Here is a 15,544-nt window from a genome sequence, read left to right on the forward strand (position 1 = left end):
ATAACCAGGCCGCAGGAGACCATGAAGTGCAGCCAGCTGCCGTGAATGTGAGATGCAGTTGGGATGATCAGGCCAGCAGGGAGGGAGGGCAGTTAGGGGGCACCAGGCCCAGCAGAGGGGGGCAGTTGAGGGGCACCAGGCCGGCAGGGGGAGCAGTAAAGGGTGACCAGTCCAGCAGGGAGGGCAGTTGGGGGTGACCTGGCCAGCAGCAGGGGCAGTGAGGGGCAACCAGGCCGGCAGGCAGGTGAGCAATTAGGAGCCAGCGGTCCAGGATTGTGAGAGGGATGTCCAACTGCCGGTTTAAGCCCAATCCCCGGGATCAGGCCTAAACCGGCAGTCGGACATCCCCCAAGGGGTCCTGGATTGGAGAGGGTACAGGCTGGGCTGAGGGGACCGCCCCCCCTCCGTGCATGAATTTGGTGCACTACACCTTTAGTGAATAATAATATGTCAGTAAATGTAAAAGTTTAAACAAAGTGGAAATTTCCTACAAAAAAAAACAACAGAATCAAAAAGAAATAGGAAATCTGAATCCAGTTATCACCATAAAGAAGGCCTCAACTCATGAGGAGACTATGTTCATTGATGTGAATACACAGTATCAAAAAAATCGGCACATCTTCTTAAACAGATCTATAATTCCCAACATAATTTATTTTAGGATTTGATAAGCTGATCCTAAAATCCCTATGTAAGAGCAGAGCTGAAGGTGCATGTACCTTATCAACAGGCAGAGACTTCATGCCTCAATATATGCTCAGAGATTCTCAGATACGTGGGGTGCATTTAGGACTAAAGGATGCTGAAATAATACACATGCTAGTACTGGTAGTGTGTAGAAAGAGTGGTGCTTAGGGGCAGCAGCAACAAGTTTTATTTCATCATAGTTTATAATAAAAACAATTAGAAGCAGCCTGGATGTCCATCTAGAATACAACAAAATAAATTATTAGACTATTGAGGAAGACCATATATAGTAAAATACTACTTATATGAATTATAAAAATGTGCAAAATAATGCTATATATTATTTATAGGCATATGTATAATATTATGTAAAACCTGTATGGGAATAATAAACCCCAAATTTAGAAGAAGAGAGGAGGTGATCATACAGGCTTCACTTGTATATGTAACAACATATTTCTTTATACATGTATATATAAAATTTATGTAAAATATATAAGCCACATTGGTAAAACCATTCATCTTTTATAGGTCTCTTCCAGTCGACCAGACCTTTCTGGCTTTGATGAAGATGATAAGGTGTGTATCTGTGGGCATGGCTAGTTTATTAGCATTCTCTAAATTGGGAAAGGTAGGATATCTTGGTGTTTTTAAAACTTCTGGACTTCCCATCTTAATCTTATGCAGATCATTGTCTCCATATGTCCATTTTCAAGTTCAAAGACTTGATATGAAACTGCTGCTGTGCCCTAACCGGTTTGGCTCAGCAGATAGAGCGTCAGCCTGCGGACTCAAGGGTCCCAGGTTCGATTCCGGTCAAGGGCATGTACCTTGGTTGCAGGCGCATCCCCAGCGGGGAGTGTGCAGGAGGCAGCTGATCGATGTTTCTCTCTCATCGATGTTTCTAACTCTCTATCCCTCTAGGCCCTTCCTCTCTGTAAAAAATCAATAAAATATATTTTTAAAAATGTTAATCTTTAAAAAAAAAAAAAAAAGAAACTGCTGCTGTGCACTCTGTTACATTGTTACTTATTATATAACACTGCTTTCCATACCAGGATAATACCACACATAATTGAATATCTGTGTTTATGAGACTAACTTTAACCGATTTAAGGTGTTACATCCACCATAACAAAATCACAATTATTTCAAGTGTGTAAAATTAGGGATTTAAAATCAAGGGCATTTGCAACATCATCTTATTCAGCAAACATTTCTTAATTATATATTGTATGTAAATTACTAAGCTAGGGACAATGAATGATTCAGAGTGTAAACACAGATTATGTCCTCAAGAAGTTTAAAATTTAGTTCTTAGAGGCAATCAACTCCTGAGAAGTTGAAGTAAATTAAATAAACTTGTACGATATACAAGAGGAATTTTCTCCCTTAAGATACCAGTATCTTATGCCAGTTTGATACTCTTAAATCTCAGGTATACGTAGAGTAACCATATCACCTAGTTTGCCTGGGGCCATCCCAGCTAGTGCCTGCTACCCAGGAAAAATTATTAATGGAACCGTTTCTCTCTAAAAAGTGTTTCAGTTTGGTCTTTAAATGATTCAGCCTCCTTAGATACATACCAAATTCATAAAAGTGACTGCTTTGGGGGAGTGAGGAAAATGAATGGCACCTGTAAGTCACTCTATTTGTAATGATTTTATTAAATTTTGAACAAATGCAATAAAATATTAACATTTATTTACTCTAAGTATATTTTGTACTTGTATGACAGTACTGGTCATATTTAGGACTTTAATATGTGTTTAAAATATTTTATAATAAAAAGTAGAGAAAAGTACATACTGCCATCCCATTAAAAAAATAGGAAAAAAAACCTCAAATCAGGCTTCATTTTTCACTTCAGAGGGATTTCATTACAGCTTAACCCACATTTTACCTTGTAGGGTTGGCCAGAGAACCAGTTAGACATGTCTGACTACAGCTCCAGTTATCAAGATGTAGCGTGTTATGGGACTTTACCCAGGGATTCACCTCGAAGGAGTAAAGAAGGTAGTGGTGAGATTGTTTTTCTACATTACCTATATATATAAGAGGCTAATATGCTAAGTGTCCATCCAGGTAATGATGTCACATAGCAACACCCGGCTTCCTCTCCCTACCAACTAGCCGCTTTGCAGTTTCTTCAGCCCAGAAACACGACTTGCTTCAGAGCCAGGTGGAACCATTTTACACTTTAACCAAATGTCTATGAAGCATTTTCCCAGGCCTCATCTCATTTGATCCTCACAGAAGTCCTGGAGTAGGTAGATAAGAGACTCGGTGGGATCCTATTTTCTTTTCATTAGCCAGAAAATGGATACTTAGAAACTTGACCCGACTGAAAAGAAGTAAGAAATGGTGGACCTTGAAAATGACTTCAGGTTTTCTCACTGCGCAGAATATAGTCAAACTGCTGCAGTTAAATATTTTACCCTTTGTTCTCCCTGCGTAATCTACAATAATAATCTGCTTCATGTTGATATTTACTGCTGTGTTGCTCACAATTACCTGAAAGAGAAGTTGGGGTGCTTCACTGGGCTGGAAAAAGTTTAGCTAAATCAGAAAGCAGGTCTAATTAAGCAAGTTTATTCTATATCTATAAAAGGCTAAATTGACTCATGCATGAGCGATACAAACTACTATGAAGCTCTCGCTGGCACCAATCACATGCATGTGTTTTGATCTGTCATTGATCGTGAATTTGGTTGACACTTCTATTATAGAGAAAGGGTGAATAGTGATATTAAAATATTTCTTCTAATGAATTTCCTTTCAATGTGCATGAATTTGTGCACTGGGCCACTAGTTTCTTTATAATTCCTTAGGAAAAGCAGGGAGTAAAATTATTTTATAGATGGCAAATAATAAGATAGGAAGCTGAAATTCTAGTTTGCTAGATAATCTGAAACTATTTTCTTGCATGGAACATATGTTCACTTATTTTATTTCTTTTTGCTTTGTATGCAGTGTATCATTCAAATAATAGGCCTTTCGTGTACCACTTTAGAATTTTCAAATCATTTTTCATACATCATTTCCTGGGTTGGAAGTCAGTTTTGAGATATATACACAAATCTTATTACATTATGATTAGACTTCATTCTTCCCCAAAAGAATATCCACTTCTGTCATGTTTTTGTACTCAAATTAAAGGATTATTTAGGAGAACATGTCTCTGATTCCTAAACCAATTTTTAAAATGATACCAGAAAGTAATTTAATCAGTGACAACATTATTACCTAAGTATTATCATCTTTCAATGCCCTGATGTGAACAGCATTCTGTGGATGTGCAAATCAGTTCTATTATCTTACACCTTGTATTTTACTTAAGTGCCATTGTACCAGTGAGCTGGGGAGAAAATATAGGAGGAAAAGAGACCCAAAAATGAAAGAAATGAGTAAAAGCCAGAAAGAAAATTGTCCTTCCTTAGTCATATGGAGAAGGCTTGAGGCAAAAGGGGGCTTGCAAGAAAATGTATACAGTGTTCACTCATTACTTATTGAGCCTCTATTTGCTATATGCAATGAAAGATACAAGAAGGTATCATTTATAGATCTTAAAATCTAACTTTGGAAATGAGATACCTAGAAAATTAGATATTAAATGATAAAGTGCTAAAATGCATGTGCATTCTCAGAACTCTGAGAATTCAGAGAAACAAAATAAGCATGGGTCTAAATTGGTATGGTAAGTGGCGCTTAAGCTGGATCTCGAAAAGGGTAGAAAATTTGGTTTCTCATTTCTATGATGACTCTTTTGATTTTGTAGTTGTATCTCCATTCTTTTCTACCTCTTTGTTAATGCTTAGCCAATTATTAGCATATTAATGTCTTCGTTATACCAGATACTCCTGTGGTTAGGTTATACCTTGCTTCCTATGTATTGGTTAAAGCGCTCTGTGCCTATAAACCTATGATTTTGTCTTCCCCAGGTTGTACATCAGAGAATCCTCATGCCTTAACAGTCAGCCCTTTTAAAGCATTCTCTCCTCAGCCACCAAAGTTTTTCAAGCCCCTAATGCCTGTAAAAGAGGAGCATAAGAAAAGGATAGCTCTTGAAGCAAGACCTCTTCTAAGCCAGGAGGTAAATGCTTGACTTGTCTGTACCATGTACAATAGGAAAGAATCAATCATGTTGCCTGTGGAGAAGTAACAGTTTGCATTAACAAGTTGGATGCTGCATGTAGACATACCTGTATGATCATTTCATGGATCCTATTCTGGAATATCTCTTTCTCAAGCACACCAGGTCATTTTTTAATTTGTTGTAATTGCTGTTGTTTTCTTTGTGTCTATGGATTTTCAAAGTCTTTTTTATCTTTCAAGTGAGAAAGAGATGTTCCTGGGGTGTTTTTGAAAATATTAAAGACTTTCTTTATTTTAATTTGATAAAACCAGTTATGCTATTTGCCATAGAATCTGTGTAGTCTTGTCAGATTTCATTAGTAATTTAACTCGAGCCTCTGAAATTGTTTGCTGCACTACTCACATGTAATAACGGTGTTTGCATCGCTTTTCTAACTTGCACGTATTTAATATGTAATTTGGCTGTTATCATCTTCTGTGTGTGATGCATCTGTGTGTCTTAACCTTTGCAGAGCATGTCTCCATCTCAGGCACATAACCCTGGCTGCACTGTCCCCTCAGGAAGCAATGGCAGCAGCATGCCAGTAGAACACAATAGCAAACGTGAGAAGAAGATTGTAAGTTCTGGAACCGTTTCTGTCATATTGCCTGGTGGTGGGTTTAAGGCCCTTTCACAATCATCCAAATACTTGGAAAAAAAATTAAGATATGTATTGGGTCTTTGTTTTGTTGCTGTTGTTTTTAAATGTGACCATCGGTAATGAAATTTTGCATGAACATGACTGTGACGTGTGCTTTTTTCCTAAGTGTTTATTCTACTTAATTGAATTTATTTTTTTTACTTAGTATAAATTTGCTTAGAAAAAAGGGGAAAAGGCACTTTTCATGATTCTAGACTTTATAAAAAGTGTAACAAAGAGATCACTTTAACTAATATTGAATCTTTCTGATGTGCCTGTACATATTGGCCAGATTCTGAAGTTAATCTACCTAGAGGAATTGCACTTACTTGGAGTAAGTAATCATGCATCTAGCTGTGGGTATGTTTGCAAGCTTTCTTCATGTTGCTCGATGCTATTGCCAAGATTGTTCTGTAGTTTGTAGCCACACTCCAGTCCATCATCCCCACTCATGATCGTCGTCTCTACATCCCAGATAGCCTTTTATATTTGCTCTCCAAACATATTCCACATCCCTTGGTGTCAGTCTCGTCCCGGTGGCTTATCTATATTTTACCACAAGTAGGTTGGAACTCTACCTGTAAATCCTCATTCCCCAGCACTTGGTTTTCAACTTACAAATTTGAGAAATTGTTTTTAAAACACTGCACACCAGGTACTTTGGATTATAAATGAAACTTCTATTTAAAAAAACAAACAAAAAACAACTGGGTTGACAGACCTGGAAAGAATTCTCTAATTTTGCATCTAGACCAGTGATGGCGAACCTTTTGAGCTCGGCGTGTCAGCATTTTGAAAAACCCTAACTTAACTCTGGTGCCGTGTCACATATAGAAATTTTTTTATATTTGCAACCATAGTAAAACAAAGACTTATATTTTTGATATTTATTTTATATATTTAAATTCCATTTAACAAAGAAAAATCAACCAAAAAAATGAGTTCGCATGTCACCTCTGACACGCATGTCATAGGTTCGCCATCACTGATCTAGACTTTCACTCTCGAGCGGCTTTTCCTAGACTTTGAGAAAGGAAAGCAGCTTGAGCAAGAGGGGCTGCTTGGCGTTGACGTTTGTGTGCGGGCTGCTCTGTGGGCAGTTTCCCTTCCCCGCTGCACCACGGGAGATCCATTCCAGAGGCTCATTATGTGAGGCCCTTTCACAGTCCTGGAATATGCTGCTAATGCACACCGTGTGAAACTAACTAGTTCGGATATGCAGTTGGCCGCTCTGCTGCATGCTTGGAGTGCTAGGCGATCTTAGGAAATGACCTTCTCATTCCTCCTGTACACTGAGGGAAGGAGAAGAGGCACCATTTCCCCCTCTCCTCTCCGTCCTTCTCTGCTGCCTTTGCCGCTGTGTTCTCCCTGTCCCTCTAGCCCAGTGGTTCTCAACCTTGGCTACACATTAGAATCACCTGGGAATCTTTTTAAAATCCTGATTTTTGGGCCTCATCCTCCGGAAATTCTGTTTCTTTGTTATGGGGTGGGGCCACAAAATTAGTAACAAAGAAACAGAATTTCCAGAGGATGAGGCCCAGAAATCAGGATTTTAAAAAGATTCCCAGGTGATTCTGATGTGCAGCCAAGGTTGAGAACCACTGCTCTAGCCCCAAGTCTCCATCCAGTTCCTGCGGGAGAGGAGAATGCACAACAGCAGCTGCTCCTCTGAATCTTAATGAGCTGCTCGGTCACTTGGTTGCCCACCCCCTGCTTAATTAATAAGGGCTGCAGCTCGGGCTAGAAAGGCCAGGTGGCTGTGTTACCCTCAGATTTCTTGGCTCTATGGCTGATTGGATCTGTTTGTTGACATGGCCCTTACCCACATGGCGCACAGGCACTACATTGAAACTCATTTTTACAACAGGCACACTTGGGTAGAACACATTAAAAGACAAGTGAGTGACCCTTCTGGGCTGCCCAGCAGATAGTTCCACTGTATTCAGAGTTTGCCTAATAGTTATTTTCTATACTTCAATGTTTTAAAACAAAACCTACCTCAGGACCTCTGGCTAGCAGGGGTAGACTGGGACCAGCTTCTCTTGACCCAGGAAGTCTCAAGCAGCAGCGAGCCTCCGGTCCCCTGAGCAGGACTCGATGGTACCATCTTACTTGAGAGATGGGCCTCTGCTCTCCTCTGAAGCTGTTGAACTATTTATTTTATTTCAGACAGCAGCTTTTCCAGGATGTTTTGGTGGACTTTAAGGATATCACTTGCTTGACCGGAGATTCTAGTTTCTTTTTAGGAAGAGTTTATTTCTCCCCTTATAAGTGGATATATACTGCTTTCTTCCTTTGTTCCTAATCCACTTTCTTTTTCCACTCTTGAAAAATGAGAGACTGAATCAATGGTTCAGTCTCATCAAGGGAGTTGGAAATCATTTTTGAGAAGCAATATTGAGACATTGTTCCTTTTATTTTTTAGCCCATCTAATTCCCAAAGTAACCTGTAATTTCACAAAAAATATAGTGAATATAGCTATGCTTGGTCCTTTAAAGCAGTATTTTGTTATCATTTAAGACAAGTACTTTGTGTCATGTATGAATAAGATAAAGGCAACGATATGCATTCGGAGTCTAAGTCATGAAGCAGAGAGAAGAGCAGCAAGGAAGTCATTTCTCCCTCTCTTAGGTCTTGTATACGCAGCACGTGGCTTATTTCTCCCATTTTTCATAAGAAGAAACAAAAGACTTGTTGAGTGACTGGCCCAAGGTCTCACAGTTAATGAGATGTAGGAACAAAGGCTCTGTTCCTCAGCAGAACTGGGCTGGCCCCGTGACCCCAGAGATGGTGCAGTTTCAGTCGCTCCTCTGCTGTACTTTCTAAAACAGTGGTTTTCAACCTTGGCTGCACATTAGAATCACCTGGGAATCTTTTTTAAATCCTGATTTCTGGGCCTCATCCTCCGGAAATTCTGTTTCTTTGTTACTAATGTTATGGCCTCACCCCATAACAAAGGTGATTCTAATGTGCAGCCAAGGTTGAGAACCACTGTTCTAACAGGTCTGCCCATCCCTTAGCACCACGGACAGACGTACTGGGGGTCCTTGGCTGGTACAATCTTTCTGAAGACCCAGACCGTCTCCCTGATGAACAACACAGAGCCAATTATAAAGGGTTTAACAAGTGAAACTCCTTGCAGAGTCACTGCTTTATGTGGGTTTTGATTCCTTCTTAGAATCAAGATGTTTTTTCTATACGTAAATTTCAGTTGCATAAAATAAATTGCAAAAATCAAATCATGAAGACTGTAGCTATAGAGAAGCTTGAGAACTTAATTCCATGATCCACTTTTAAGTATAGTTTTCATTCTTTTTGCCTTTAAGACATAGTAGAAAGGTGCTTAGTTTAGTCTTCTTTAAGCTGCAATGATAAATAATATTTCTGGAATAAAAAGTCTACGTAACCAAATTCCCTTAACATACAGTTTAAGACAATTAAGTCCTCTCTTTTCTTTTCGAAGACAATAACTTGATAAACTTTCAGTCTCCTTTTATGTGTTAAATATTTCCTCCATACTCGGTTTTCTTTTTCTGTAATTAGTTGTCCCTGCCGCTTTAGCCCTTCTCCCCACCCCAGCCCCACCCCAAGTGCAGAACTATGTACTCATCTCTATTTGAACTTAACATCTGGGGGTTTTTGTAGACTCTAAAGTTTTACTAAAGGTCATTCTGATCCTTTACAACTAATTTTTTTATCTTTGTGAGTTTGACAAGTGTACACCTGTTTCTACATGTTAGATTTGTGATTGAATATTTCATTTGTTTTATTTTAGGATGACAGGCCTTTCCTCAGTCTTCAGAAGAAATAACTTCAGGCATAAAAAGGGCCCCAAATTTTATTTATCTCGCAACAACTAACTCTTTAGTAAAGATACTTGGGCTTGGGGAGTTATGTTTCTTTGCTTAAGTTAAAAGGAAATTTAAGAGATACAGACACTTGCAATTCAGTTTTGAATCTAAACAAGTCAAGTGAAGAATCTAGAAAATACCGACAAAGGCCACTGATCCAGACAATTATTCCCAATCTTTGTTCCTTTACAAACACTCCCCCAACCCTGGAGAAAGAACACTCTACTCCACACGTTGGTTAGCAGTGCCACTTAATTTAGAATTCAGCTAAAGATAAGATGGCAAGAGATTAGTGTTGCCAAAAAATGTTTTGCTGATTTCTGGAACTTTATCACTGATATTTGATATTCACCTTTAATTAATAGCCAAGGAATTAAGATTACCGATGCTTTTAAGTAATTTATATTCAAGTTATTTTTAAAACTAAAATGTGCTGGAGAGTATTACACTAGTTTGAGGTATTTAGCATCTAATGAGATGTAAAAGAAAATATTACAATAAAATTCAGTGGATGAAATTTATGTTGATTTGTGAACTACCATCTGCTATATCAGTGGGGTGTGGTCTTCCTCCTCCTCCCCAACTTCTCTCTCTCTGCCCCTTTCCACCTCCCTCATCCCCTCCAAGTGTCACTCTGATCAGTAAGGTTGATGTTTGGTTCCAGAAGATTTCCGTCCACCAGGCAGTGTCCAAGATCGTTGCTCAACATTGGTATTCCCAGTTCTTGGGACAATGGCTGGCACATAGAGGGTGCTAGATGAATGTTGAATGAAAGTCATATTTTAAAAGAGGAAAGGAATATTTGCAATGTCACCAAATGTTTATAAGGTTAATTAGAAAGGACTAGATAGTAATGTCATTTATTTTTATTTGAATGTAATATACTCATATGTTTTACATTGTTTTCCACAAAATATAAAACAATCATTCATTGGGGAGAGAGATTGGGGAGTTGATAACACCCACTTTTGCATATTTACCAGTCTTTTTAAACAGACTTCTAAAGCTATTTGACAAAGAAGATTTTCATTTAAATCTTATCTTCCTTACTTTCTAACCAAATCCTCTATCCATGCTTCCCCAAACCCCTGGAAAGGTAATGCTAGTACCTACAGCCTTCCAATATTTAGTATAGTGCTGAGAATGCGTGGAGATTGTGATCTTAGCCCTTTTGCTGTCAGGGCCTTATTTTACTGCCCTCTCTACCATAAAATAGCTCAGAAACCTTTCACAAATTACCTTACGGTTTATCTGCACTGTCTTCCCAAGGCGAGGATTGTAAGAACCAGTAGAGCGGCAGCTCCTCCCTCGCTGTCCCTCTTCCTCTCTCCTTTAATTAGAGAAGGAACAACATCCCAGCTGAAGACCAATCGCAAGTAACTAATTCAAGGCCGCTGCACTTTGTTCCAACCTTTTCTTAAACCAGGGGAGCAAAAGTTTCTAATTAGCATGGCATGAGCATAGAAGAAATAAATCTTCACATTAGGAGATAATGGGTTTGTGTTCACACATTTCTGAGAACAAGGTACCTGTGTCCATACTGTTGACAAGATTTACCAAGCTCGAAAGAAAAGGAAAAAAATAAACCCTAAGCATGAATGCCTGTAGTAGTAAAGTATTTAAAACCTATCTGAATAGTGCAGTTGCTCTAAGGAGCTAATGGCTGACTTCTGCTTCACTTCTATAGGACTCTGAGGAGGAGGACAGTGACCTGGAAGCTCTTAACAGGAAGCTGGCAGGCTCACAGCCTTATGTACCGGTGGAGTTTGCTGACTTCAGTGTTTACAATGCCAGCTTGGAGAACAAAGAGTGGCTTTCTTCTAAAGTAGATTTGACGAACTCAAGGGTCTTGGAGAAAGAAGTATCCCGTAGCCCTACCACCAGCAGTATTACCAGTGGCTACTTTTCCCACAGTGCCTCCAATGCCACTCTGTCCGACATGGTGGTCCCCTCCAGTGACAGCTCAGATCAGCTAGCCCTTCCGACGAAAGACACAGACTCCAGTGAGCATTCTGGACTAGCGCTTGGGCACGATCTCAGACCGCCCTCAAACAAAGAGTTGACAGAGCTAGAAAGAGGTTTGGTAAAGGATAAGATCATTATGGTGCCACTCAAGGAAAACAGTGCCTTAGCCAAAGGGAGCCCATCATCCCAAAGCATCCCTGAGAAAAACTCCAAAATGTCCTGTAGGACTGGCTCATGTTCAGAACAAGATGCCTGCTCCAGCAAGAACGGCCACGCCTCCCGGGAGTTCTGTCCCCGGGAGGTGACCGTGGAGCACACCACAAACGTCCTCGAGGACCACTCTTTCACAGAGTTCATGGGAGCGTCAGACGGGAATGATTTCGAGGCTCTGACAGACTCTGCTGCTGGAGAGATTTCAAGTAGGAAGAACCTACCAAATAAAATGGACAGTGAGAGCGTCTCAGATGAGCCCCAGGACCCTGGCCAGCCGCATTCCTTGGCAGACAATGACCAGGTAATAAATTCTAGAGGCATTCCTTTGGGTTCTGTGCTCTCAGTGCACCAACCCCCAGAGGCCCTTCACCTGGGTGACTTAGTAGGAGAGATTCTTTTTGACATTTCTGACAGGGAAGATGGGCCCCCCTGGGGAGCAAGCCCACATGTTGCCCAGGGTCTGTGTGTGGGGAGAAGTTTGCTTGCATAATTTCAGAGTAGAACTAGGAAATACATAGGAGCAGTGGCTTTTTCAACTGCCATGTGGGTTTCATTGAAGGAAGCATTCATGTGGATAAGGATCAGTCAGCCTCATTCATTCCCTGAGATGTTTAATTCTGGTAGTGTCTGCCATAGTTCATCAAATTAGTGATTTCTTGACTTATTAGATACACCATTATTTTATGTATCATTAAGAAAAAATGCTTCCAATTAAGCTACATCATATCAGAAGTTGTAAAACACAATCCAGTTTCAGAGATGTTAAATGTTGGGGGAAATAACATGCATCGTAGAATTGCTAAAATGTGGTCATTAGGTGTCTATTGGGTAAAAGGTGCTTTGGGGAAGTACAGGTGAACTGCTTGAGCAACTGAAGTTTGGAACTTCTCTCCCCAACTTAAGAAGAATAATAAAGTTACTCATAACTGTTCTTACAAACCAAACACTTGTTGCCTCAAAAGTCTTCAACTTCCTCTACACTGACCTTCAAGCAGAATCTGCATTGCTGGCCTATGTCAGCTTTCCAGTCCCTCTTCCAAGAAGGGCTTGGACAAGAAGCCCAGGATAATTCTTCCCAGGAACAGTGCTTCTGGACCTAAATGTGCAGTGAATCCCTTGGGGGTGTTGTGAGAGGGTGCCTCTTAAAAATTCAGATTCCCAGGAGCCACTGCCCTCCACACCTAAGATTTTCCTTCCGTTGGGATGGATCCTGGAGGATAAGTTTTCACAAACCCCTCCACTGAAGTAATATTAGCAGGGTGTCTGAGGGCTGCACTGGGAGACACAGCCCATAGAAGAGGGAAGAGAGACAACAACCCCCTCATTTCATTGCCCAGCAAACAGGAAGCATGCCTCGTTTTTTGCTTTTGAAAGTCTCCTGAGCTGTGTCCCTGCCAGATACTTGGATTAAAGGTGGAATTTAGGAAAATATTTATTGTATTAAAGTGATGTGGGATTATAGTGGCTTTTCTTTTTCTTCATTGCTCTACTATTTTTGTTATTTTAGTTTTCGTAAGTTGCTTTGACATTGTAACAGTTTGAGAACTTTTTAAGTATTAAAGTTTGATTTTTGTTCTCACCTGGATATGACTTAGTATGTGGGCCCAGAAATAACAATTTTTTACTTTAACTTTGGGTCTTGCTTTCCATTACCTTTTCTGGAAGCTCCCCTGGGGGCCAGGTTTCTCCCTTGTATACTGTAAATTTTAGAACTGGATTCCATCTTAAACCAAATCCTGTGGGCCCCTTTAGGAAGAGCCCCTTGTGTAGGGTGGGTGCGTCTGGCTGAGGGTGGTCCCTGTGTGTGGAGAGGGCAGGTGGGAACTGGAGCTTGAACTCACTAGCCTCTGAATTCCAGGGGAGCAGGACCTCGACTACGCGGTGAAAGACAGCAAGCACTTCCTCCGCAGGCCCCAGCACCTTCGTCCGGGGTCTTCCTCAAAAACACCAGCCTCATCTTTAAAACATGCTGCACCCAGCAGGACCTCACACCAGCATGGAGAAGCCATGCACTACCTGGGCCACCACCTCTCCCCTCCTGAGCGAGGAGCAGCAGCAGAGCTTTGCCACCTGGGTGAATCGACAGCTTCTGCTTCTTCCAAAAGGCCAGAAAACCGAAAATCCTGGATTCCATAAGTGGCAGTATTTTTGTTTGCACTTACTACACACCGCACTGTGTAGAAACCTCCACAGAGTCAAACAGACTTATTCTTGTACAATTTTAATCAGTTCTTACTGTAGAATCTGGAGTCAATACTCTAATGTGGGTTTTTTATAAATAATATATAATATGTATATGAAATGTATCTATAGTATGTCTGTTCTGGGACAGACAGAACTGCACACTAAAATGCAGATAAAATGGTTTGTAGAAATCATAAGGTACTGGACTTTGTTACAAAGCACCTTGGGCGACCTCGTATACACGAGCAGATGAGAGACATTTCATTGCCTAAGAATGAGGTTGCAAATCCCTCTGCAGAAAAGGTTACAGAATGCCGTTCTTTATAACCAAAGAACTTCTATATGACTGACCGATTTTGCTGTCCACTCTTGTTTCCTGTGTACATATATGTTTGACTGCAAGTTTGGTGCCATACTCCCCTTGGCTACCAGGCCACGTGCTGCCGTTCTGTCCTGTTTCATAAGCACACTGAAAACTCCCACAGCTGTGTTCTTTGGTCTTCCACCTGGCCTGCCACCTGCTGACCTGACATTGTATTATAACCGTTGCCGGTGACTGGGGCTCTGCCTCCAGCATTTCTCATACCTTGGTCCAGCCCAGCAAGGCAGGCAGAGTGCGGAAAGCAGTATTACTGTAGAAACACAAGGGCATACCAAGAATTGGATTGGGGTGGGGGAGGGGGTGTGGATTTTTGTCTCTTCGTGGTTTTGTTTGGATTGGTAGGTTTCATTGTGGTATGGTTTTTACTGTTGCTATTGTACTTAATTCTGGAAAATGCTGAAGAGTTGGAATGAGCTGTAAAGTTCACAGGTATCCACTTCACCGTGTTTGCAGGAGACGATTGAATACAGATGACTGCTGTCCCTGTCTCCATTTGGAAAATGCTCCTGCTAATGGAGACATGGAGAGGAGCGTGTGTGCAGAAGGTGTTACAAAGGTGCTTTATGTGCCTGTTCTGAAGATGCCTGTGCAGCTGGCCTGGAGGACAGCAGTCGGTGTGTGTGAGAGCGAGGGACGGTGCACAGCCCTCTGCACCTTCGTTCTTTAAGTTCTTAGCATCAGTAAGTGAGTAAGATATTGGAGACTTTAATGAAAAGCTGCTGTTCATGATTTTTGTGTATAGTGAGCTGACTGTAGTATTTTACTATTGTCTGTTTTGAAAAAGAAAAACTGTAATTTATATCCCCTTTCAACTTGATCGTATTTAATTGGTACAGATTGTGTGTGTGTGTGTTTTAGAATACAGACGGTCTAATTCAGGTTTTAAAACAGCAGTTGTTTGTCTTTAATACTCTGCCATTAGTTTCAAATCTGATTGTTCACATTTGAGTGTCTCTTGTCCCTGCAGCTTAAACAATAATAGTCACAGCCAACATTCATTGAGGGTTTACTATGTACCAGGCACTGTTCCCAACATATGATATTTATTATCTCCTTTAATCCTCACAGCAATAGATGCCGTAAGTACTGTTGTTACTGTGTGTTTGATGAATGGAAAACTGAGGTGGAGAGGTTAGTGACTGGGAGAGGGATTTTTCTCACACTTCCAGCAGTTCCTCCGATCTGTGTTCTGTCTGGTGACGTATCATGGAGGGCCAGGCAGGACTGTGGTGAGTGTCAAAGTCCCAGACTGACCAACACTGGTGGGGCATCTGCAGCGGAAAGGACAGAATGTGTTAGTCCTGCTCATGGTGCTTAAACAAATATTTAGAGCAAGTAGCAGTGCCTGCCATCCATGAAATAGTAGTTAAAGGTAGCTTAATATGAAAGACTGACCTACAAATGCTATTATAGAATCTTTTCAGGAAAATCTCAGTTGTTTACAATAGCCTTTCTGAAGTATCAAGAATTAAATCTAACTTCTGGA

At 40.6% G+C, this 15,544-nt stretch overlaps 1 protein-coding gene across 1 annotated transcript in view; it reads left to right on the plus strand.

Moving 5' to 3' along the window:
- The window catches only part of KIF13A (kinesin family member 13A), a gene marked incomplete at its 5' end in the record, with an annotated part of 37,764 nt that extends 22,818 nt beyond the window's left edge, over positions 1-14,946 (plus strand). Inside the window, 6 exon segments of the mRNA XM_023756479.1 lie at positions 1,219-1,266; positions 2,598-2,703; positions 4,629-4,780; positions 5,295-5,399; positions 11,002-11,793; positions 13,351-14,946. Coding sequence (XP_023612247.1) covers positions 1,219-1,266; positions 2,598-2,703; positions 4,629-4,780; positions 5,295-5,399; positions 11,002-11,793; positions 13,351-13,377 — 1,230 coding nt within the window.
- Between the last annotated feature and the right edge of the window lie 598 nt (positions 14,947-15,544).

The sequence above is a fragment of the Myotis lucifugus genome, unplaced genomic scaffold (genome assembly GCF_000147115.1).
Source record: "Myotis lucifugus unplaced genomic scaffold, Myoluc2.0 scaffold_95, whole genome shotgun sequence".
Classification (NCBI taxonomy): domain Eukaryota; kingdom Metazoa; phylum Chordata; class Mammalia; order Chiroptera; family Vespertilionidae; genus Myotis; species Myotis lucifugus.